The sequence below is a fragment of the Sus scrofa genome, chromosome 13 (assembly GCF_000003025.6).
Source record: "Sus scrofa isolate TJ Tabasco breed Duroc chromosome 13, Sscrofa11.1, whole genome shotgun sequence".
Classification (NCBI taxonomy): domain Eukaryota; kingdom Metazoa; phylum Chordata; class Mammalia; order Artiodactyla; family Suidae; genus Sus; species Sus scrofa.
In genome coordinates, this window is record NC_010455.5 from 138,483,189 (window position 1) to 138,507,930 (window position 24,742).

At 39.4% G+C, this 24,742-nt stretch overlaps 1 protein-coding gene across 3 annotated transcripts in view; it reads right to left on the reverse strand.

The window, feature by feature from the left end:
• The window catches only part of CD86 (CD86 molecule), a 76,735-nt gene extending 55,616 nt beyond the window's left edge, over positions 1–21,119 (reverse strand). For 2 of the 3 annotated variants that reach the window (XM_005654040.3, XM_005654043.3), the window contains exon 1: positions 20,976–21,118. In XM_005654040.3, the coding sequence (XP_005654097.1) occupies positions 20,976–21,007 (32 nt within the window). In that variant the 5' untranslated portion in view covers positions 21,008–21,118. Of the gene's footprint in view, positions 1–20,975 lie in introns of all 3 variants that reach the window. The other variant, XM_005654045.3, reaches the window with a different exon arrangement.

Sequence of the window (24,742 nt, forward strand, 5' to 3'; positions counted from 1 at the left end):
TATCTGCTATGAAATTTTCCTTTTATTGCTATTGTAAAATTGTATTTTTAGAACCCTTTCTCCTTAAAGTGCAAACACACTAACCACTAAGAGAGGGAAAAGCCACAGACTCGGAGAAAATATTTGCAAAATATAAATCTATAAGGGACTATTACCTAAAAAGTACAAAGACCTTGAAACTCAAAGAAAACAAACAACTCAATTTAAAAATGGCAAAAGAGCTGATCATACAAAAGTCACCAAAGATAAACTGATAGAAGATAAGCCTATGAAAAGATAGGCTGGGGAGTTCCTGTCTAGGCAGCAGAAATGAATCCCACTAGTATCCATGAGGATGTGGGTTTGATCCCTGGCCTTGCTCAGTGGGGTTAGGATCCAGTGTTCCTGTGAGCTGTGGTGAAGTTTGTAGAGTCTAAAAACTACACCCATGTTGCTATGGATCCCATGTTGCTTGGATCCCATGTTGCTATGGCTGTGGCATAGGCTGGCAACCATAGCTCTGATTGGACCCCTAGCCTGGGAAATTCCATATGCCTCAGGTGTGGCCCTAAAAAGCCAAAAAAAAAAAAAAGAAAGAAAGAAAAGAAAGAAAGAAAAGATAAGGAGTTCCCATCGTGGCGCAGTGGTTAACGAATCTGACTAGGAACCATGAGGTTGCGGGTTCAGTCCCTGCGCTTGCTCAGTGGGTTAACGATCCGGCGTTGCCCTGAGCTGTGGTGTAGGTTGCAGACAAGGCTCGGATCCTGCGTTGCTGTGGCTCTGGTGTAGGCCGGTGGCTACAGCTCCAATTGGACCCCTAGCCTGGGAACCTCCATATGCCGCAGGAGCGGCCCAAGAAATAGCAAAAGAGACAAAAAAAAAAAAAAAAAAAAAAAAAAAAAAGAAAGAAAGAAAGAAAGAAAGAAAAGATAAGCTGCTCAATTTCTTATATCATTGGGGAATTGCTAATTAAAACAACAATGAGCTACTAACAACATACCTGTTAGAATGGTTAAAATTTAAAAAACTGACAATAACGGGAGTTCCCTTCATGGCTCAACAGTTAATGAACCCAACTAGGATCCATGAGGATGCAGGTTAGATCCCTGGCCTCGCTCATTGGGTTAAGGATCTGTCGTTGCTGTTAACTGTGGGGTAGGTCGCATAGGCGGCTCAGATCTGGTGCTGCTGTGGCTGTGATGTAGGCCAGCGGCTGTAGCTCTTAGTCTGGGAACTTCGGAATGTCACAGGTGTGGCCCTAAAAAGCAAAAATTAAAAAAAAAAAAAAAAAAAACTGACAATACCAAGTGCTGATGAGAACTTGGGACAACAGAAACTGCCATTCATTGCTGGCAGGAACTCAAAATGACATAGGCACTTGGGAACACTTTCTGGCAGTTTCTTATAAAACTTAAGAGAAGTCTACCATATGATCCAGCAGTCATGCCTCTAAGTATTTATCCAAAAGAGCTGAAAACATGTCTACACAAAAACCTACAAATATTAATAGCAGCTATATTCATAATTGTGAAAAACTAGAAGTAACTAATATGTCTTTGATAAGTGAAAGGATAAACTATGATCCATCCATACAATGGAATATTATTCAGTGATTTTTTTAAAGATGACCCCTCAAGCCACAAAAAGACAGGAAGGAGCTTTATTTTATTTTTTTGTCTTTTTAGGGCTACCTCTATGGCATATGGAAATTCCCATGCTTGGGGTCAAACCAGAGCTGTAGCTGCTGGCCTACACCACAGCCACAGCAACACCAGATCCAAGCTGTGTGTGTGACCTACACCTCAGCTCATGTCCATGCCAGGTCTTTAATCCGCTGAGGAAGACCAGAATCCGAACCCACGTCCTCATGAAGACTAGTCAGATTCATTACCGCTGAGCCACAATGGGAACTCCAGGAAGGAACTTTAAATGTGTATCACTTGATGAAAGAAGCCAGTCTGAAAAGCCTACGTACTATATGATTCCAACTAGATGACATTCTGAAAAAGACAAGGCTATGGAGACGGTAAAAAGACCAGTGGTTGCCAGGGTACATGAGGAGGGATGACTAGGTGGAACACAGGGGTTTTTTAGGGCAGACTACTCTGTATGATACACTAATGGTACATGTAGGTTATTATAAATGTGTCAAAACCCGTAGAACCTTAGAACACAAATAGGAAGACAAAGTATGACCTTTAGTTAATAGTAATGTATAAATATTGGTTCATTAATTGTAACAAATATACCCCACTAATGCAAGATACTAATAACAGGGGAAACTGGGTGCAGGGTAGGGGGTAAATGGGAATTCTCTGTATTATCTGCTTAATTTTTCTGTAAAGCGCAAACAGTTTTAAAAATAAAATCTATTAATTAAGCACACACGCACACACTAAACCACATGCACTGATTCCTGGTAAAGCAACCAAATGAATAATGTGACATTTTAGAGGGCTTCTAGACTAGCGGGTAAGAAATTAGCATCAATTTCACAGTCCAGAGGTTCACTTCTCCATGTGGCACACTTGCAGTCAGATGCCACACATCAAATGTTGCAGTGAACAGTCTTCGGTTTTATCTATCTGCCCTGTATTTTGACATTTTCTGAATATTTCTGGTGCAGGGCCATAGATTTTTATGTCAATTCCTTAGGTAAATTAAAGAAAAAGCCCCTGTTGTTTTCTAAGGTCCAGATCAATAAAAAAATAACTTTCAGTTCCATGTTTCTGGAGGAACATTCTTAGAAATAAAATAAGTGTTTCTTTCTTTTGGGCGGGGGGATACAATCTGACCTACACTTAAAATGAATTTTGTACAGTTAAACATATAGAGGTTGGGTCTTTTTCACTGAGCCCAAATTTTGCAGCCCTTAATATCTATACCCTGCCTGTAGATCGACGAGGCGGTAGAGACCTTCACTCTTACACCCTCTGGCGTAGGCTCGCCTCCTGTCTTGGGCTGGCTGTTTGTCTCCCGAGCTGTCCTGGAGTACCTCCTTTTATTCACTTTCTCATTATGCAAATTCATACCTATCATTCATGCATGCTAAGAAAGAGTCAATGGGTATTGTTTCTTAACTTGTATTTGATTAACCTCTACCGAAACTAGGACCTAGTGACACACTTTTGCCTAGATGTCCTCTAAGAAGTCAGAAAGGCAAGGAGCACCAACAGTTATTTGCAAGATTCTATCAGGTGAATGCAAAAGAGGCTTGTCTGCACTTTTTCACAGAATCACACGGTGACTTAATAAAACATACCCAAACTTCCGCAGCAAAAGGTTTATTTGGATTGAAGAATACAGTAGCATGTATGGAAAGGTAGGTTAAGGAAAAACATTTTTAAAGGATAAGCATTAGAATGCATGCATTTTAGAAAAAGAAGGACCGCTGTGCTGGGGATGGTGGTGCCCTTTAGGTGAGCTCTTACTTTAGAGGTCTTAGTGGGTGAGGAAGATATGCGAGGTAGAGCCAGGTAAAGGTCAGGCTAGGGACAACAACCTGAGCATGTGAGAGGCCAGCCATCCCATACTGAAGGTCTGAGAAGGGTCAGTCTGGGGAAACGGCAGAACGGGGTGGGGCTGTGCTGTGAACTACCCAGAACTAGGAGTTTCTGAGAACCATCACTGGAATACAGGCCCTAGGGACCGGGGCGGGGGGCCGCAGTGGGGGAGTGAAATAGACCACATGTCAGGAAAAAAAGTTAAGCCAGAGAAGGACTGCAGTTTAAGGAACCGAATCGAGGGATTCACAACTCATTCAGTGGACAGAGACCAGGATTACAGCAGCGAGACCACATCCAGAGCACCCCCTCTGCCTTGCCTACCTGCCATGAGTACAGAGACCTCCTGGAAGGGCTGGGCAGAGCATCCATGGGAACTGCTGGGAACTCTAAACTCTAATCACATCCAGATACACACCTATCAGGCTTCAGCTGTGTTCCCACCCATCTTTGTATCTCAGTTAATGCTTCCCATTTTCCAATAATTCCTAAAGGTCCACATATGTAATTGCACCATTTGCCTTCATTCGACTTTTAAATTTGCCTTCATTCATTCAACAAATGCTTAACCAGTTCCGATAAAGTAAAGGCCCTGGGCTGATCCTGGGATCCAAGGTGAGCAAAAGCAGGGGGTCCCTGCCCTCCCAGATCCTGCACCAATCTAATAATGTCAAGACATTTGCCACCAAGTGATTTGCAATGTAACTTCTGTTATGTACACTGCCGTAATGGTCAAATACCATCTTCGGAGCACGGCAGATTCCAATTAGGCCATGGAGGCCACAATTAAGAAAAATGTTCCCAGGCCCTCCATCTCAGGGAATAGGCTCTCCCAGAGGTAGTTCATATTTCAAATGGTCAGTCTCTGCATGACCTTTGGCCATGGGTGGCACAGTAGAGACAGCTCACTTAAGGGCGGGTGACTAAGTGATCCTTAATGAATTTAATAAACCTCTACTCTAGCTCTTCAGTACGGTTTACAATAGAATCTTACAATCTCAGGACTTCCTCTGGCCTTTTAGTTTATACAGAAGATGGCCTATTAACAAAATTGCATAAAATCTTTTCAAGATGAATGAAATAAACAGTGGCAAGTTTAAAAAATGATGCAATAAACTGATAACAATAAACTCCCAGCATCGGGGGTGGCCCTTTTTAAAATCTAACAAAGTGAATATCTGATTCCAAACTTATTATCCTTTCACTCTTGAGTGTTGCTTGGGAACATTAAACCCCAATTCAGAAGATGATGATCTCTGAATTTAGAGTGGCCCCTTGCTGAAGAGTATGTACTTACGCATTCTGAGAAACTGTCATTTCTTTCACAAAGCATCTGACATTTGCCATTTCCTTTATAACCTCAGTTCGAAGAAATAAAATGAAGTAATGTTGTAAATGTAAAAGTTGCCAGAAGAGTTAAGTCCATATATCCTTTCCTATGTGTGCAGAGAAGGGAATAGAATACATAACAAAACTAACACATTTTAACAAACGATGGCATATTTCAGATTTAGGGAAGCACGAAGATCTGTGAAAGCACCTTTTTATGCAAAATATTTATATAGGAATATAAATAAAATGTGCACTACAAAGTAAAATAAAAGACTGGGGCATACAGAGCACATAATATGACTAAGCTTGTTAAAGGAAAAAAAAAAAAAACCACTGGATTTTTTAAAGCTTCCATTTCACAACAGGGTTGAGGGGGAGGGTACTGCACACCCAAGGCTCACTTCCTTCTGTCATCTTTGTAACCAAAAGCAATGCACATAATACTTCCGTGAACCCTTAAAATATGCATTTGTCAACTGGGATTTGCACTTTTCAGGTTGGTGGTGCAGAACCATTGAGGTGTCATTTTTGTAGTTCCATTCACACACCTTTATCTAGAAGGTTCTAAAGGTCCACCACCATGCAGAGGTGTTGCTACCTGAAAGAAATTTTCCAGCAAAACAAGATGCCACTCTTCCTACTCTTCAGTGATATGAGTAAAAGAAGTCCTCTTTCGAACAGTACCTTGAATAGATGTCCTCAAATCTGGCTTAAGATTGAAAACAACTTCAAAGTAACCTTGTGCCAGTTAGCTACAGTTTTAATTCGAGGAGTTGGAATTTTTAAGAAGGCCAGCATTAGTAAAGCAGTTCCATCTTCGTGTTTCATGGATTTGAGGCAAAATATTGTATTTGTCATCACACTTGAGTTGCATTTTCACTATGCATGGCCTATTTGCATACAAACAAAAGAGATTATTTTTAAAAGAGGTATTCTGTGTTTTTGTTTTGGTCCTTTGGGATGCCTGTGGTAAGTAAGAAAGGACCAAGCCATTTTCATACCTTGGATTTCACACATGTGTTTATATCACCCCTCACTTCCCCTTGCTCACCATTCCCTTCCAATTTATTGGGGGCCATTGTTAGGATCTTCATCACCACTTGTCCAGACTGTTGCAACAGCCTCCAGGCTAGTTCCTGCTCATTATTCTTTACCCTGCCATCATCTTTCATCAAAAATAATTTGATTATGAAACTTCTTTGCTTTAAAGGCTTGTTCCCTGTTCCTCAAGGCTAGTGGTCACACTTCTTACTTAGCCAGGCATATGAGGCCCTTCACAGCCTCAATCCAAGTTTTCTCTTCTGGTTCTATCAGTCAACTCATATAACTTAGCCTCTAGTCCCACTTTAACTGTTCACTATTCTTTGACCCTCTTAAGCCCTTTTAAGACTTTTTTGTCTTCTTTGCCTTTGCACAAACTCTTCCTTCTGCCTGGAATGACTTTCCTGCCCTCTCTGTCTGCAAAATGTCCCTCTTCCTCAAATACCAGATCATTCCACAATTCACAGTTGAACCCTCCCCCCCTTTTGCCATCCTTCCCTCCTCTTTTCACAATATCTGCATCTCCTTGCTCCCTGATCACAAGATTTATTCTTCAATTATCACAGTTTCCTACTTGTGCTAAAACCTCCTATCCCGAGTTCTACAGAAGCAGGAGAATGTTTCATTCCCCTTTGCATTCCTGGTGCTTAACAAAGGAACAGGTCCAGTGGATGTTTTAAAACTAGTATCTATAAGCTGATGACTTATAAGCTAGATGCTCTGCTAAGTACTTTAAATGTGTTACTTTATTTACTCTGTACAACAAATGTACAAACTTTTACAAATGAGGAAACTGAATTTCAGAGAAGTTAGGCCTCTTGCCCAGGGACACACAGCTGGTGACCTCAAGGTTTTAGTGGGATATAGAATGGAATCTGTTTTAATTTCTAGCTGATAATGCTATATGACTATTATTAGAATATCAGATAGATGTCAGCGTACTTTTTCGGTGTGGTTTGGCAGTTTTTGACTAAGTCTCTCCACTCTGCCCCTTACTAATTATGTGATGTTGAGTAACTTACTAAACTTCTCTAAACATCAATTTCCTCAATTTGTCAATGGGGAAAATAATACCAAGCTCACAGTCATCATAAGGATCCAGGGTCAACATCTGTGCAAGTTCCTCAACCTGTTCCTGCTCGTCACAGCTGTCACTGTTCCTTCCTACTCTGAGCCACGCATTTCATATGTTCCATCCACTCCCTCAGTCCTTACCTTCTGAAAAATGAAACCATTTAAACTTCTAACAGATGAAGAACCTGAAGCTTAGGGAAATAAGTAACCTGCTCAAAGTTTCTTCTAAGGAAATCTTGTTCCTAAGGCCCCCCAGAACTGAATGAGCTACTCAGATCAATACCTAAGTAGTATGTAAAGGGATCATTTTGCATGTATGTGTGAAAATTCAGCTAGAGACATTAAAGAGACTGGGTTTGAATATGTTTTCCTTTTTTTTTTTTTTTTTTTTTTTGCGGCTGCACCCACAGCATATGGAGGTTCCCAGGCTAGGTGTCAAATTGGAGCTGCAGCTGCCAGCCTACGTCACAGCCACAGCAACTCAGAATCTGAGCCAACCTACACCACAGCTCACAGCAACACTGGAGCCATAACCCACTGAGCAAAGCCAGGGATCAAACCTGCAACCTCATGGTTCCTAGTCAGATTCATTTCCACTGCACCACGATGGGAACTACTGTTTTCCTTTTTTCTTTTTTTTTTTTTCTGGGAACCATGAACACTAATTGTGTGATGTTACTAATTGTGTGATAAGCCAGAGAATTCTCCTGGAAACAAAATCCTGGGTGAGCCCCCGAATGGGCACATTAACTTTTCTACTCCCTGCTGTCTAAATTCTCCAAGTTCCTCAAATTTCTACCTTCTCCACTGAGCCCTCAGTCAAGTTCTCTCCTCACTCCCAATCCACTTCCTTCCAACCTCCAGGCAGAGCTCCTTGAGGACACTCCCAGCTCAGTAGAAGGGAAAATATACGCAGCCTCTGCCTTAGGATCTGGCTCCTTAGGGTCATTTTTGCAGGGTCCACACTTTCAACACCCTTAGCATCTGTCTCCCACCAATTACCTGCCTTGTTCCATTTGCTTATTCCTTCCCATATTCTTATGCCTCAATCTCTAGGCCAAGGCTTTTAGACTCAAGTGCCTACACGGTCCTGGCAGGTAATGTAAATGAACAAAGTAGGCCACTTGGGCAGAGAAGAGAGTCTATCCCATTGGAAGCTGAGCAGCCTCTGCCAGGTTCACTAGTCATTACCTTGTGGGAATGTGGGCCCAGTGTTACTAGGTATTCTGATTTCCCAGGGGAGCTGGAAATCCAAATTTATGTGAATTCTCCAGATTTTTAAAATATTGGCAATGAATTTTTTTTTTCTTTTTTAAGACCACACCTGCAGCGTATGGAAGTTCCTGGACTAGGGGTCAAACAGGAGCTGCAGCTGCCCGCCTACACCCCAACCACAGCAACTCCAGATCTGAGCCATGTCTGCTACCTACGCTGAATCCTTAACCCAATGAGCAAGGCCAGGGATCAAACCCACATCCTCACGGATACTAGCCAAGTTCTTAACCCACTGAGCTGCAACAGGAACTCCAGTAATGTATTATATTTAAGGTCTCTTTTCTTTTTTGTCTTTTTAGGGTCACACCTGAGACATATGGAGGTTCCCAGGCTAGAGGTCTAATCGGAGCTGTAGCCACCAGCCTATGCCACAGCAACATGGGATCCGAGCCACGTCTGTGACTTACACCACAGCTCACGGCAACGCCAGATCCTTAACCCACTGAGCAAGGCCAGGGATTGAACCCATAACCTCATGGTTCCTAGTTGAATTCGTTAACCACTGAGCCATAATGGGAACTCCTCTCTTTTCTTTTTTTTCAAAAGACTGTTGCCTGTCTGCATACTGTTTTGGCCCTACCAGCCTTTAGGTTTTAACCCCTCCACCCCAGACCACGTCTTTCTCACTTTTACCTATGTCACTTGGTTGTCAGAGCTTGTTTTGGACCCTGACCCAAAACAGACTTCTTGGAGCTCACATCTTTCTGTTTTATAAATCTTTCTTGCTGCTAAAGGTAATCTCTTCTTCCTCTGACCTCCCATTATATACAGCAAGCTTGTTCAGAGCTTTGGTCTTGCATCACATTACGGTCTATATTCCTGGCTTGTTATAAGCTATGTGATCTGAGCAGGTTGCTTAACATCTCTAAGATTCAGTTTTATGTAAAGTGGGGGATAATAGTAGTACCTACATCCTGGAATTGTAAGGATTAAGTGAAATAATATATGATGTAAGATAGTATACCATAATGCCTGACATATGGTAAGAAATGTTAGCTATGGTGAAACGTCCTCCCTCGGTGGCTTCTAATAAAATTTCTGTCTGATTCATCTTCATTTTCTCTTTATAGTTTAGATTGGCATTTCTCTAATAATCAGTGATGTTAAGCATTTTTTCATGTGCCCACTGGCCAACTGTATGTCTTCTTTGAAGAAATGTCTATTGAGGGCTTCTCTTTATTTTTTGATTGGGCTGTTTGATTTTTTTGTTGTTGAGTTGTATGAGCTGTTTGTATATTATGGAGATTAGGCCCTTGTTGAATGCATAATTTGCAAAGATGTTCTCCCATTTTGTGGGTTATCTTTTCATTTTTGCAATGGTTTCTTTTGCTGTGCAAAGCTTTTGAGTTTAGTTAGGTCCCATTGGTTTATTTTTGTTTTTATTGTCATTATTTTTGGAGGTGGATCAAAAAAGGTGTTGCTGTTATTTATGTCAAGAGCGTTCTGACTATGTTTTCCTCTAGGAGTTTTATAGTATCTTGACTTAAATTAGGTGTTTAATCCCTTTTGAGTTTATTTTTGTGCCTGATATTAGAGAGTGTCCTGATTTCACTCTTTTACATGTAGCTGTCCAGTTTGCCCAGCACCACTTATTGAAGAGATGATCTTTCATCTTCATTTTCTCAACGTTAAGTAAAACTATTGAATGAGTTAATAAATAAATAGTCTCAGCCCCCTCTTTTTTAGCCTCGAGTCACTAGAGCCTGGCCCCTATATAATATATTCCTAAACCACTCCATTCATAATTACCTCCCCCTTCTCTAAACCTCTATTGTATTGAGTTCAGAGGTAAAAACAAGTGGCCTGGGCACTGCAACATTATGAAATTATTTGAAAATTGTTCTAGACATTGAGGCAGGGTATAAAAAACAGGAAGTTTTATTTATAAGTCTACATTTTTTATTTCTCTTGAAAAATAACACTATGTTGTACTGGACCTCATGCTTGCACCCAGAACAATAGAGTGATGACCAGAAGCATCTCTCAGGATAGGGCTCATCCACTGGTGTAACAAAACTTCCAGCATTCATACAATGTGAAGGTATAATAAACCACAAGGCTGCATCACTCACATCTCAGGGTCTCCATGGGTATTCTATGTTTGCCAGTCATGACTTAAGAGTCTGCAGACCTCACCACTAGACTACCTTTTTTTTTTTTTTTTTTTTTTTGGCTTTTTAAGGCCACACCCACAGCACATGGAGGTTCCCAGGCTAGGGGTCTAATCGGAGCTGTAGCCACCAGCCTATGCCAGAGCCACAGCAATGCAGGATCCGAGCTGTGTCTGCAACCTATACCACAGCTCATGGCCAAGCCAAGTCCTTAGCCCACTGAGCAAGGCCAGGGATTGAACCAGCAACCTCATGGTTCCTAGTTGGATTCGTTTCCACTGCACCACGATGGGAACTCCTAGATTACTTTTTACCTTTATTTCATCCTCCTTAGCAGAGCAATGTAAACTCACTGTAGATTCATCAAAAGGAAAAATTCCCTCTTTCTATAAATCCACCAATTTAGAGGTAATCAGTATGAATATTTTGACATATTTGCTTGCTCTCTTGTTTCTGTGCCTTATTTTCTTTATAATTCCATAGCCTTATGTTTTCTTGTGTCACTAAGAAGTCATCATCAACTTCATTCTTAGTTTACTTAACCATTCACCTACTATGAAAATTTAGGTCAATTTTTATTTTTTGCTATATTAAGTATGGGTGTAATAAACATTTTTTTAGACAAATATGTTAACATTTCTCTGATTTAATTATCTAGATCACTAATGGTGAAATTATTAGAGCAAGAGGAGTAAGCATTTTTTATGATAAAGAAAAATGGTAGTTAATATAACTTGCAGAATTGGAAGTGTAAATTTGAACTGTTGCCCATGATGACTAATGAGCAAAAAAGTCTTTATATTTTATAAATTAAAGCAGACATAGCAGAAATAAAATATCTGAAGTCTAGAAGGTGAAAAAGGGGGTTTCAAAGACAACTTAGTAAAGACAGTCACCTGATTACCAATTATAGGACAGGATATCATTTTACTGTTTTTGGCATCCTACCTTACATAAACATATTTTAGGTGGCTTTTTTTGTTTGGCTTTTGACTTATTCATCTGCACTGAACCTGGCCTTCTCTTATCTATAATTAGGAGGTCTATTATAGCAACTTCTGGGTAATAGGTAAGAATCCATTTGCTAGACCTGTATCAGAAAAGGCAGAGCCAAAGAAATATAAGCCTTCATTAAAAATATAGAAAATAATAGATTTTAAAGAAAAAGAATGTGAAGCCTACGACATATCATTTTGACAAGACTTTCCATCCCCTATGAATTCTTATAACCCACATGGCATTGGTAAGTACTAGTGGCCTCATTTTACAGATGAAGGTACTGAAATTCAAGGAGCTGGGTAACTTCCGCAAGATGCTATTTCTAATACGTACAGAACAGCTTATTAACTGCTTATTACTTGATGCCAGCCTGACTTAAATCTCTGAAATTTATCCAAGACATAATACTACCTACAGACAAATGGAAAACATCTACCTTCATGCTGTGGTGGAAATTTGCACACCTCACTCATATTAAAAAAAAAAAATCATCAAGCACAACTTACCCCTAAGTTGTGCTCTTTGAGGACAGAAATCATGTTTACTTAGCTTTATTCTGTTTCTAATGTGTGGCACTGTGCCTGGAACAGAGGTGCTGAATGAACTGAAAAAATTAGTAAGAGCATGAAGAAATAGGCAGTGGCCAAGTTTGCTTGCATAAGCACTTTTGAGATGATACAGAAAGGTTATAGCCATTCACAGTCAGTAGTATGTGATAGTACCATCCTTCTTGTATACTCTGAGCATTATTATCCCTACACCCTAACAAAACATAAATTGTTAGTTTGATAAATGAAAATATGTCATTGGTATTTGCACTGGCATTTGCTTAGTTCTTAGTGAAGATGAATATTTTGTTTTTTTAAAAATTACATTTTAAAATTTTTATTTTGAGTTAATGAAAGAGACAAAGGAAGTTAAAAAAAAGTATATAGGAGGTCCTGTGTGCCCTTCACTCAGTTTGCTCCAATGGTAGTGTCTTGCATAATACTAATATAATGTCAAAATCAGGGAATTGACATTGGTTTGATCCACAGAGCTCATTCAGACTAGTTTTATTTTTTTTCATTTTTTATAGCGATTTTTATTTTTTCTGTCAGACCTGGTTTACAGTGTCTGTCACTTTTCTGTACAGCAAGGTGACCCAGTCACACATACATATCCTTTTTCTTATAATGATTTTTATTTTTTCCATGAGACCTGGTTTACAGTGTTCTGTCACTTTTCTACTGTACAGCAAGGTGACCCAGTCACACATACATTCTTTTTCTTACATTATCCTCTATCATGCTCCATCATAAGTGACCAGGTATAGTTCCCAGTGCTATACAGCAGGATCTCATTGCTTGTCCATTCCAACGGCAATAGTTTGCATCTATTAACCTCTGCACTAGTTTTACATTCCACTCATCTATGTGTATGTGTATGTGTGTGTAGTTCTGTGCAATTTTATCGCACATGTTGATTCATGTAACAACTGCCATTATCAGATACAGAACTGTTCCATGACCACAAGGCTCCCTGGTGCTATCCCTCTGTAGCCACACACCTCTTCCTTTCTCCACCACCCCTAACCATGGCAACCACCAGCCTGTTCTTGTCTCAGATGATTTTGTTATTTGAAGGATGTCATAAAAAAGGAATCACACAGTAGCATTTTGGGATCGGCACTTTCACTTAGCATTATTCCCTGCAGATTCATCCAAGTTTTTGTGTGTATCAGTAGTTGTTTCCTTTTATTGCTGAGTAGTATTCATGGTATATGTGTACCACAGTTTGTTTAACCCACAGAAGAAATTCACCCACAGAAGGACATTTTTTCCCCCAGTTTTTGACTGTTAGGAATAAAGCTGGTATGACGATTCATGCACTATTTTTTTGGTGTGTAAACATAGTTTTTCATTTCTCTGGGATAAATACCCAGGTGTGCAATTACTAGATTATATGGTAAATGTATGTTTAATTTTGTAAGAACTGCCAAACTATTTTCCAGAGTGGTTGTACCATTTTATAGTCCCAATATCAGTATATGAGTGATCCAGTTTCTCTGCATTCTGCCAGCATTTGGTGTTACCATTATTTTTCACTTTAGCCATTCTGATAGGTATGTGGTGATATCTCACTGTGGTTTTAATTTTCATTCCCATGATGGCAAATAATATTGAACATATTTTCGTGTGCTTACTTATCATCTGTATATCCTTTTTGAGGGAAATATTTTTATATCTTTTGCTCATTTTCTAATTGGATTATTTGTTTACTGTTTAATCTGATAAATGAAAATATCACATTGGTGTTTGAATTGGTGTCTTTTTTTTTTTGGTCTTTTTAGGGCCGCACTAGCGGAATATGGAGGTTCCCAGGCTACGGGTCTAATTGGAGCTACAGCTGCTGGCCTATGCCAGAGCCACAGCAATGCCAGATCTGAGCCGCATCTGAGACCTACAGCACAGCTCATGGCAATGCCGGATCCTTACCCACTGAGCAAGGCCAGGGATTGAACCCGCAACCTCATGGTTCCTAGTCAGATTCGTTTCTACTGTGCCATGACAGGGAACTCCTGAATTGGCGTTTCTTCACTGTCCACTGAAAGTGAACATTTTTTGTTATTCATATTTTTTAAATCAATTAACTGCATTGGATTTCTTTTGTCAGTCATTAATTGTTGGTTTCTATTCCCAGTTAGATTATAATAGTGTTGGCTTTTACTTCCATATTCTCCACACTGCTTCAGATTTATTGTTTAGTTGGTTGAAAATAGTTATAAGATGGAGGTGATGGTCTAGGTTTATCTTTTGGGTGTGTATTTCAGGTTTTACCCCATGTTTATTTCCTGGCTGATATTGACTAATTTGTTTACTTCACTAAATATTTCTTTTTAGGATTTTTATTAGATATTCTGATAGAGTCAAACTTACTATTTGAATCCCAATAATACAGAACTGTGACATTTGGATTGTTTGGCCAGTAATATGCTGAGGCTACAGAAAGAAAAATTAGGCTCATTTTGACTTAAAAGCTTACTAAGAAATACTTCCCTATTCCAATTCGACTACGTTTTTCCTACTTATTGACATAAGTGAGTGATCCCTCAAATTCTAGTCAGGCTTGTTTTTTTTTTTTTCTTTTACATCATCAGATTTGCCACAGGCTTCACCTCTGAGAAGCCTTGAATAACACATTTCTTATGGCTTAATAAGGAAGAATGGAATCTGTGTCGGTACCAAACAGCCAACATGTGAAAGGACAGCTGCCAAAAGCAGAGGAGACTCCAGGTCTGGCTGACTGATGCTGGGCTGTCTCCATGTGGCCTTTTATGGGCACCATAGGTGAGTGTGGTCCAGTGAATGGTCCCCTTTCATCCCTAAGTGTTTCGCAGGAGTGGTCTATTTGCTGTTTCTGTGCTCTGCTCCCTAAACCTACCCCCTCGACTCAGCTGGGAGTGCTCTGCCGAGGTCACCAAAGACCTCTGGACTGACATTTTCAGTCATTTGCCTACTTCACCTTTCTGCAGAACTTGACACCGTGACTACCCTCGGCTTTGTGAAATATTTTTCTCCTCTTAGCTTAGGTGACCTAATCCTTTTTTGGTTTCTCCCCACCTCTCTGGGACACTTATTCACAGTCTCTTTCCCTGGCTATATACACTCTCACCAGAGGCTTCTGTACACCCACCAAATAAATGTATTCGTTTGTCAGGGCTGTGGTAACACAGTACCACAAACTGAGAAGTTAAAACAACAGAAGTTTATTGTCTCACAGTTCTGGAAGGCAGAAATCTGAAATGAAGGTGTCAGCAGTGCTGGCTCCTTCTGAGGGTTGTGAAGGGAGGGTCCATTCCAGGCCCCTCTTCTTGGCTTGTAGTTGGCCATCAACTTCTCCATGTCACATCACAGTGTCTTCACTCCATGCATGTTTCTTTTGGGGGGGGCAGGGGGGCTTTTGTCTTTTTAGGGCCGCACCCACAGCATATGGGGGTTTCCCAGGCTAGGGGTCTAATTGGAGCTACAGCCACCAGCCTACACCACAGCCACAGCAACGTGGGATCCAAGCCACATCTTCGACCTATACCACAGCTCACAGCAACTCCAGATCCTTAACCCACTGAGCAAGGCCAGGGATCAAACCCTCAACCTCCTGGTTACTAGTCGGGTTCGTTACCACTGAACCATGTCGGGAACTCTGCTCCATGGATGTTTCTGAGTCCAAATGTCCTCTTATTTTTAAGTGTATCAGACACCTTGAATTAGGGCCCACCTTAATGACTTCATTTTAACTTGATTATCTCTGTAAAGACCTTATCTCCAAATATGGTCATATCCCAAGGTACTGGAGGTTAAGACTTCAAATGGGAATTTTGAGAGGACTCAGTTCAACCCCTAACAGTCCTTAGAGTCACTTTTTCTCTATTTCATGTGCTCAATATGGAAGTCTGGTAAATGTGCTTTGTCTTTGCATCATCACCTCTTCCTCTTCCTTGCAGCTCTCTACTCCCTTTGTTTCTATGGCATCCCTTTTTCCTGCTTCACTCCAATCTTTCTAGTCCCTCCTCCATGTCTATTGTGGCCTCTTTATCCTCATCTACCTCCTGAAATGTCAACATTTTCCAGGTTCCACCCTTGGCTTCTTCTCATTCCACCATCCTCCCTCTCCCTAGTGATCTTACCCACAATGAGAATTTCAGCTTTCACCTGTACTTAATTTTTCTTTTTCTTTCTTTTTTAAAATTTGAAGTATAGTCGATTTACAAGGTTATGTTAGTTTCAGGTGTACAGCCAAGTGATTCAGTTATCAGGTTCTTTTTCCTTATAGGTTATACAAAATATTCAGTATACTTCCCTGTGCTATGCAGTAGGTCCTTGTTGGTATCACCTGCACATATGCTGAAGACTCTTAATATTTACTCCAGCCTATACCTCTTTCTTGAGCTTTACACATATATATCCACTTGTCTACTTGAACATCATCATCTAGTTTTTCCAAAGGAGCAGAAATTCAGCATATTAAAAAATTTAACTTTTTCTAAAAAGACAATTCCCCAAAGAAGATATACAGATGGCCAAAAAACACATAAAAAGATGTTCAACATCACTAATTATTAGATAAATGCAAATCAAAACAACTGTGAAGTACCACCTTATACCAGCTAGAATGAACATCATCAAAAATTATACAAACAATAAATGCTGGAGAGGGTGTGGAGAAAAGGGAACCCTATTACACTGTTGGGGGGAATGTAAATTGGTGCAACCACTGTGGAAAACAATATGGAGATTCCTCAGAAAACTAAAAACAGAATTACCATTTGATCCATCAATCTCACTCCTGGGCATCTATCCAGAGAAAACCCGCAATCGAAAAGATACATGTACTCCAATGTTTATTGCAACACTTTATACAATAGCCGAGACATGGAAACCACCTAAATGCCCATCAACAGAGGAGCGGATAAAGGAGATATGGTACATATACACAATGGAATATCACTCAGCCATTAAAAAGAAAGAAATAATGGCATTTGCAGCAACATGGATGGACCTAGAAATTATCATGCTAGGTGAAGTTAATCAGACAGTGAGACACCAACATCATATGCTATTACTTACATGTGGAATCTTAAAAAAGGACACAATTAACTTCTTTGAAGAGCAGATACTGACTCACAGACTTTGAAAACTTAACAGTTTCCAAAGGAGACAGGTTGGGGGGTAGGGGGATGGGCTGGGGATTGGGATGGAAATTCTCTAAAATTGGGTTGTGATGATCATTGTACAACTATAAATGTAATAAAATTGAGTTAAAAAATTAACTCAACTTTTGTCTTCTTTTTCTCCTTGGCCCAACCCCTTCCACTTATTATATCCCCTATTTTGTGAAGATGCCACTGTGTACTTAGGTCTCTGTTTCTGAGTCCATATCTGTCAGAAACCAAATCTTCTCAATTCTAGTGCTTAAACTTCTCCCAAATGCATCCTCTCCTCTCTTATGGCACCATAGCTGCCCTAGTTTCATGCCCTCAATACCTCTCCTTGGGTTAGTTTCCTATAGTCCTATAAGTCCAATAGTTTCTCAAATGATTCTTTTTTTGTTACCTCAGATCAGTTCTGTACTGTGCTGCCAGAGGAATTTTAAAAATTTTTTATTAAAGTGTGGTAGATTTATAATATTGTGCCAATTTCTACACATTCTTTTTTAAAGTATTATTTTCCATCATGGTCTGTCCCAGGAGATTGGATATAGTTTCCTGTGCTATTCAATAGGATCTTATTGTTTAAAGGAATTTTTAAAACATATTTTATTGCATTTTGGCTTGTTTATGATTCTTCAAAATTAGGCTGTAATTTTAGGATAATCACAATGGATCCTGGGCTTGGGGAGCTCCTTATTCTTGTCCCTCCCAGATTCTAGCTTAATCCCCTATAAGTGCTACCTCTCAAGCATCATCTCACAGCTATAATTGCAATTCCCACCTCCCCAACACCTCATTTGTCTATTCAATCACCTAGACCTTGGGTGTTGACCCATTACCCTCACAGCTGGTGGTCCATAAAAGCCTCAGGAGGGTTGCTGAGCCATCACTTCTCTCTAGGGCTAGCTCTTTGCTGCCGGTTTCAGCCCTGCATCTAACTTGGCTCTTGGCTTCCTTAGCCTCATTCTCTTTTCCAACATTTGGCTTCCCATTGTGATCAGAGTCATTCCCAGGAAGTGGCTTGTCTTGTCCTTGGGCTCCACCTTTCATGTCAGCTCCCCTGAGGGCCCAGCCTAGGGTTGTCTTGACAGGCTCAGAGGGGATTGAACACTTCATCTGGAAAAAACCTTTACTGAATTCCATCCTAGCATTGCCTTCGAGTAGCTGTATCATTTTGGACAAAGGACCTCCCTTCTATTTCTTAATCCTAACAGTAATAGTAATAAAAACAACTCATAATCACTGAGTACTTAGCAGTAAGGTTCTAGTCACTTTTACATGGATTATCTCATTAAACTCTCACAACCACCTTACAAGGTATCACAGTCATCCCCATATTTATATAATAAGAAACTAAAGATTTCAGTTTTTGAGAAACTTGTCCAAAGTCACATAGCTAGAAAGTAGGAGAAGCTGGACACAAATTCCAGCACTCTAGTTCCTAAATGTGGCTACTTAACCACTGCACTGTTCTGCCACTCATTGTTCAGTTCACTCTAGAGCCGTATTATCTGTTTGTAAAATAAGGAAATGGGCACTCTGGTCTCTTCCACATAGAGTATTCTATGAAAACAGGCCTGTCAGGATCTCATGATTTATAGGTAGTGTCAGTATATTTTGAGGAGGGGTCAAGAGACTAAAAAGTTAAACACAAAGGGCCAACCTCCTAAACAATGGAACTTCACAAATCATGCACCACCAGACAGCTGTCTGCTTTTCTGAGAGAAGCCAGCTATTGGTTTCTTTTTCTTAAATATCTAATTTTATTTTTCTTCCTGAAGATGTGACCCAAGTTCAAAAGCACAAAGTTGAAAATAAAAATCTTCTGTATTTCTGATTAACATTAACATTGTGTGCATTATGTATGAAAGTAGTAGCACTGTACATTCTATTTTTTTTCTTAAGCTAGACACATTAATAACTGGTCTACCATAGAATTTTTAATGATCGCATGTTATTCCATTATGGACCTTCCATAATTCATCAACTACTTATGTTTAGACATTTAAGTTGTTTCTAAGATTTTCCCTATGAGAAATAATGGCAAGAAAAATACCCATGTCACTAAAACTTTACAAATGTATATATATGATAGTGCCCTTACAATAAATTCCTAAAAGTTAAACTACCCGGTTAAAGGGCATATACATATTAAGGGTGTTTGATATGTACCACCAGATTATTGTCTGGAAGATTATATCATTCACAGATAACAAGGGTTGCTCCCTCCTTAGAAACACATAGTTCTTACTTGCATGCTTGCTTTTAAAACAAAATGTTTGCCACTTCAATAAAAGAAAAATCTTGTTCCAATGTTGAAATGTGCATTTTATTTCAGATAAGACTAAATATTATTGGATGTTTGTATTTTAAAATTTCCTATTCATGATCAATTTTAAGGCACTGTGAGACAAAAAAAAAAATCTTAATAAGAACAACGTAGACAATGGCCTGTAGTTCTATTGATATCTGCACGTAGTGTTAGTACAATGAAGGGGTACCACTTCTATGGTTCCACAAAAATTACAAATTCTGATATTGCTTACTTCATACATGGGTAACATTTTAAATTTTCACTGGAGGGAAAATAATCTTTATTGGGAAATTAAATTATTTGTTGTTGTTGTTGTTGCTTTTTTTAGGGCCACACCCACAGCATATGGAAGTTCCCAGACTAGGGGTTGTATCAGAGCTACCTACAGCTGCTGGCCTAAACCACAGCCACAGCAACGCGGGATCTGAGCCACATCTGTGACCTATACCACAGCTCACAGCAACGCTGGATCCTTAACCCACTGAGCGAGGCCAGGGATCAAACTTGCATCCTCATGAATCCTAGTCAGGTTCATTAACCACTGAGCCACAAAGGGAACTCCCAGAAATTAAATTCTAATCTTCTGAAATACAGGCAGCAAAACTGTCTCTCAAACCTTAAGCACTGGGTAGAGGAGGTTATATAGATTTTCAAAGAACAATAGGAAATAATGAAAGACTCCAGTTGCCACCATACAAGAAAGGAGTGGGTGTGACTTCTAGTAAGTCACTGCCATGGGGGCTGACAGAGCACAGAGAAAACTTGTGGTGCAGGGTGAAGTGGAAAGAAAGATTTTAGCTTTACTCCTCATGACCAGTTTGACCTTTAGCTAATTATTTGGCCTCTTTAAACCACAGTTGTCTCATCCATAACATACAATGATGATATTATCTGCCCGAGAGTCATTTGCAAAATTAAAATTCGGTGGAATACTACTAATAAAGTACACAACACAGCATGCATGTTCAATACCAAGTAGCTAGTTGAAATACCCCACCTCTTTCTGCTACCTCACCCTACTCAGAATCTCCCATGGCCTGTTAGTGACTCAATATCTAGGGTCTGCATTTTCTTCTTATACCTCTTAGACCTCTTATTCTTCTTCCTTTTCCTTGTCCTCTCTCCTTCTACCTTCTCTATCTTATTCCCGACACCCAAACAAAACTGGCCTTCATGTACATTGAATTTACTTCGTCATTTGTTATTCTTGTACAGGCTTTTAAAAAGTTCCTTATTCTTGCAGTCAACAACTGCATCATTTAAATATTTGAAAAACAAATTCTAAAAAATCAAAATTAATCACTTAAAAAACCCCAATGGCTGATAAACTTTTTTTGGCAACTCAGATAATTCTCATCTTGAATTAGTAGTCAAATGTCTTTGGTTGGAATTTTTTAAAAGCTTCCCTGCTGTGGAGGTATAGGATCAACCTAGAGTGATGGAGCAAGAGGGAGAATGGCTTTAAGACTTTAAGTAACCTTTTGCAGCAGGTCCCTGTGTTCCTGCTTTTGGCTCCCGCATAAATGTGCCCTTAATACATCATTAGAATTCTTGGGACGGAAAGACAGAAAACATAGCACCATCCTCAACCTCAGCCTGATGCTGAGGTCACATAACTCATAACTGCATTTCAAAGAAGAAGAAAAATGATCACTCACCAGCCGAGACCCATCTTCACTGTTTCTGCCATTGGGGTAATGTCTGGGAATGACCCTGCTTGTCAGTCTGTCTGTCTGTGCTAGTCTGTGCTGCAGTAGGAGGAGAAACCCCTCCCACGCCTGTGAAAGCCTTCCTCCTCAATGACTGTGTACTCTGCAACTTTCTTTATTAAATGCGGTTCCTCTTTTTTTTTCTACAGATTTTGCCAACACTTGTGCAAGAAATTTAACTCTTTTCTTACATTTTAATTTGTTGACCTGAGTCTAAATATATTTTTTGAGTAATAGTTCAGTGGCTTGAGTTCCAGACCTGGCAATAAGATAAGGATGAGTAACCCTATCTCCTCTTGAAACTCCCTCAAAAAACCTAGGAAGTAAGATAATTAAAAGAGAAAAAAACTCTGCATCTATAAAATGGAACAAAAGAACATTGTACCAGATTTTGGTAAGACAATAAAAAGTGTGATTTATTATAGATGTGGATTGGAAGTAAGTAACCTCCCCCCTGTGATTTCAACCACAAGATGATGGAAAATTTCACTGAACTTCAGAGGCAAGGAGATGTCTTCCTATGAGAGCTGCAGAACCTAGGAGGGTAAACAAAAACTACTGCTCCTATTATGTCATTCCTACTATAGCCAAAGATTAAATAGGTCAAAAAGAGCACTCCTGAAATAGGGACCTGAAAAAAAAGCAGTATCCTAAAATTAAAAGATGTATTTCAGAAAAAGCATAAACTTCATCAAGTAGAGCCTATTACCAGAAGAAAGGAAATTCCTGCATATGAACTAAAAAGGTCAGTTAAGGAATGCAAAGTGTTCAGATTATCAAGAAATTTTTAAGAAAATGGATTTTTATCCAGATAAATCATTGTGAGCATTTTAAATTCCAAAGAAAAAGAAAACTTAAAAAAATTTAAAGTAGGATGACTGCAGAGAACATTAAACCAGCTAGGCCTCTTAACCCGCAAGGTCAGCAACCACAGAACATTATCCATAGAGTTTTGTGGTAGCATTCTCTATTCAGATTAGATGACAGTTAAGTGTGAAGTCAATAGGAATATATTACTAAGCAGACAGAAAAACAATAACAAAAATACTACCATAAGAAAATCTTTTTTTTTTTTTTCCTTTTTGTCCTTCTTTTTAGGGCCACACCCACAGCATATGGAGGTTCCCAGGCTGGGGTCTAATCGGAGCTATAGCCACCGGCCTATGCCACAGCCACAGCAACTCCAGATCCAAGCCGCATCTGCAACCTACACCACAGCTCATGGCAACGCCGGATCCTGAACCCATTAAGCAAGGCCAGGGATGAACCCATAAGCTCTTGGTTCCTAGTTGGATTCGTTTCTGCTGTGCCACAATGGGAACTCCCAGAAAACCTTCTTAAATTAATTAAAGATATGTTTCAGGACAGTTAGAAATGAATTAAAATTGAAAGCCTAAAAATGAAAATGCTTTGATTGAAAAATAAATAAAACAGTAGTAAGGCTGAAAGCCAATTAAACATATAGAGCTAAGACTAAAACATTATTTTAAGTAGTTTAGAAGATCAGAATGTTAAGAAAAAAATTAGGTAGGATTCTGGGAAGATGGCAGAGAAGAAAGCACCAGGAATCTGTCTCACCACCTAGACAACAATTTTACATTGGCAGAATGTGTCTGCTGTAACAGTTTTGGAATTCTGTAGTCTGTTGAAGGCTTTCCATTTCTGGGATAATGTTTGGACTGCAAGTTGTGGTTAATTTCTGTCAATTTCAGGTTTTGGCACAAGAGCAACTCCCCATCTCCCACTCTCAGCTCCAAACACAGGCAGTTGTATACAAGTTCCTGAAGCATCTTGCACACAGCTTGCATGAATCAGGGTGGACAAAACAAGACCCTATACTTCAAATATCTGAGATCTATGTTCTGATCTTTAATTGCTGCTTCTTATAGAGAAGTGCAAAGAGATGAGGAATCATTGTTATTGACCTGTCCTCATTGTTGCAAGCCCCTCCCCCTCAAGCTGATTATAGGGGTTTAAAAGACTGGTGCCATTATTTCCCCTGAATTTTTCTCTTTCCCCCCTTTTTGGAGCCAGATATTAAAGACTAGGAAATTCAAAAGAAACTGTATATGTGGGGAAAATTGGAAAGTGACCAGGCATGCCCAGGGAGACACAAATCACAAAAGACCTGAGAAGATCTCAGATTTATACCTCAGGATGATCCTTGGCACAGAGACAGCCTACAACAACAACAACAACAAAAAGAATAAAAAAGGAAACTACTAAGAAAAGTGGATTTTGAGAGTTGCCACATTATTAGATTCAAATGTCCAGTTTTTAGCAACAACAAAAAAATCAAAATGTATATAAAGAAACAGAAAATGCAGCCCCTTCAAAGGAAAAAAAATCAACAGAAACTGTTCTTGATAAGGACTTGATGGCAGATCTATTAAAATGAAAACTTACCTAAAGTCAATAAAATGATGTATGAATAAAATGAAGTATCAATAGAGAGATTAGAAACCTAAAAAGAAACCAAAAGTTATAGAGCTAAAAATTACAGGAGTTGCCATTGTGGCTCAGTGGGTTAAGGATCCAAAGTGGTCTCTGTGAGTATGTGGGTTTGATCCCTGGCATCGCTCGGTGGGTTAAGGATCTGGCATTGCCACAAATTATAGAATAAGTCACAGATGTGGCTTGGATCTGATATTCCTGTGGCTGTGGTGTAGGCCTCAGCTGCAGCTCCAATTCAACCCCTAGCCTTGGAACTTCCTTATGTTGTGGGTGCATCCATAAAAATGAAATGAAATGAAATAAAATAAAGTAAAATAAAATATAATAAAATATAAAATAAAAAGTACAATAACTATAATGAAACATTCACTAGAAGGATTCAAAGGAAAATTTGAGCAGAAGAAAGAATCAGTGAACTTGAAGATAAGTCAAAAGAAATGATCAAGATTGAGGAACAGAAAGAGAAAACATGAATAAAAATAATCAGAGCCTAAGGTACCCATGGGACACTATCAGATCAACCAACATACTCATTGTAAGAGTCCTAGGAGGAAATGAGAGGGAAATGGGGGGGCAGAGACATCACAAATTTGATGAAAGACATGAATATATATATACAAGCAGCTCAACAAACTCTAAGTAAGAGAACCTCAAAGAGACCTATACTGAAACATATTATGATGAAACTTCTGAAAGCTAAATACAAAGAGAGAATCTTCAAAGCACCAGATGAAAAGGACTTGTCAAATACAAAGTGTTTTCAATAAGATTATCACCATATTTCTCATTAGAAACTTTGGAGATCAGAATGCCATGGGCCAATACATTCAAAGTGCTAAAATTTTTAAAAAAAGAAAGAAAAAAGCTGTCAGCCAACAACCTTATACATGGAAAAGCTGTCCTTTAAAAATTAGGGGAAAATTAAATCATTCTTAGGTAAACAAAAACTTAGAGAGTTGGTTACTACTAGATTTTCTCTGCAAGATATGATCAAGGGAATCCTGCAGGGTGAAATGAAAGCAAACCACATAGTAACTCAAAGCCATATAAAGAAATAAAGATCTTGGGAGTTCCTGTTGTGGTGCAGTGGAAATAAATCTGACTAGGAACCATGAGGATCCAGGTTCAATCCCTAACCAGGCTTAGTGGGTTAGGGATCCAGCATTGCCATGAGCTGTGGTATACGTCACAGACACAGCTTGGATCTCACCTCACTGTGGCTGTGGCATAGGCTGGCAGCTATAGCTCCAATTTGACCCTGG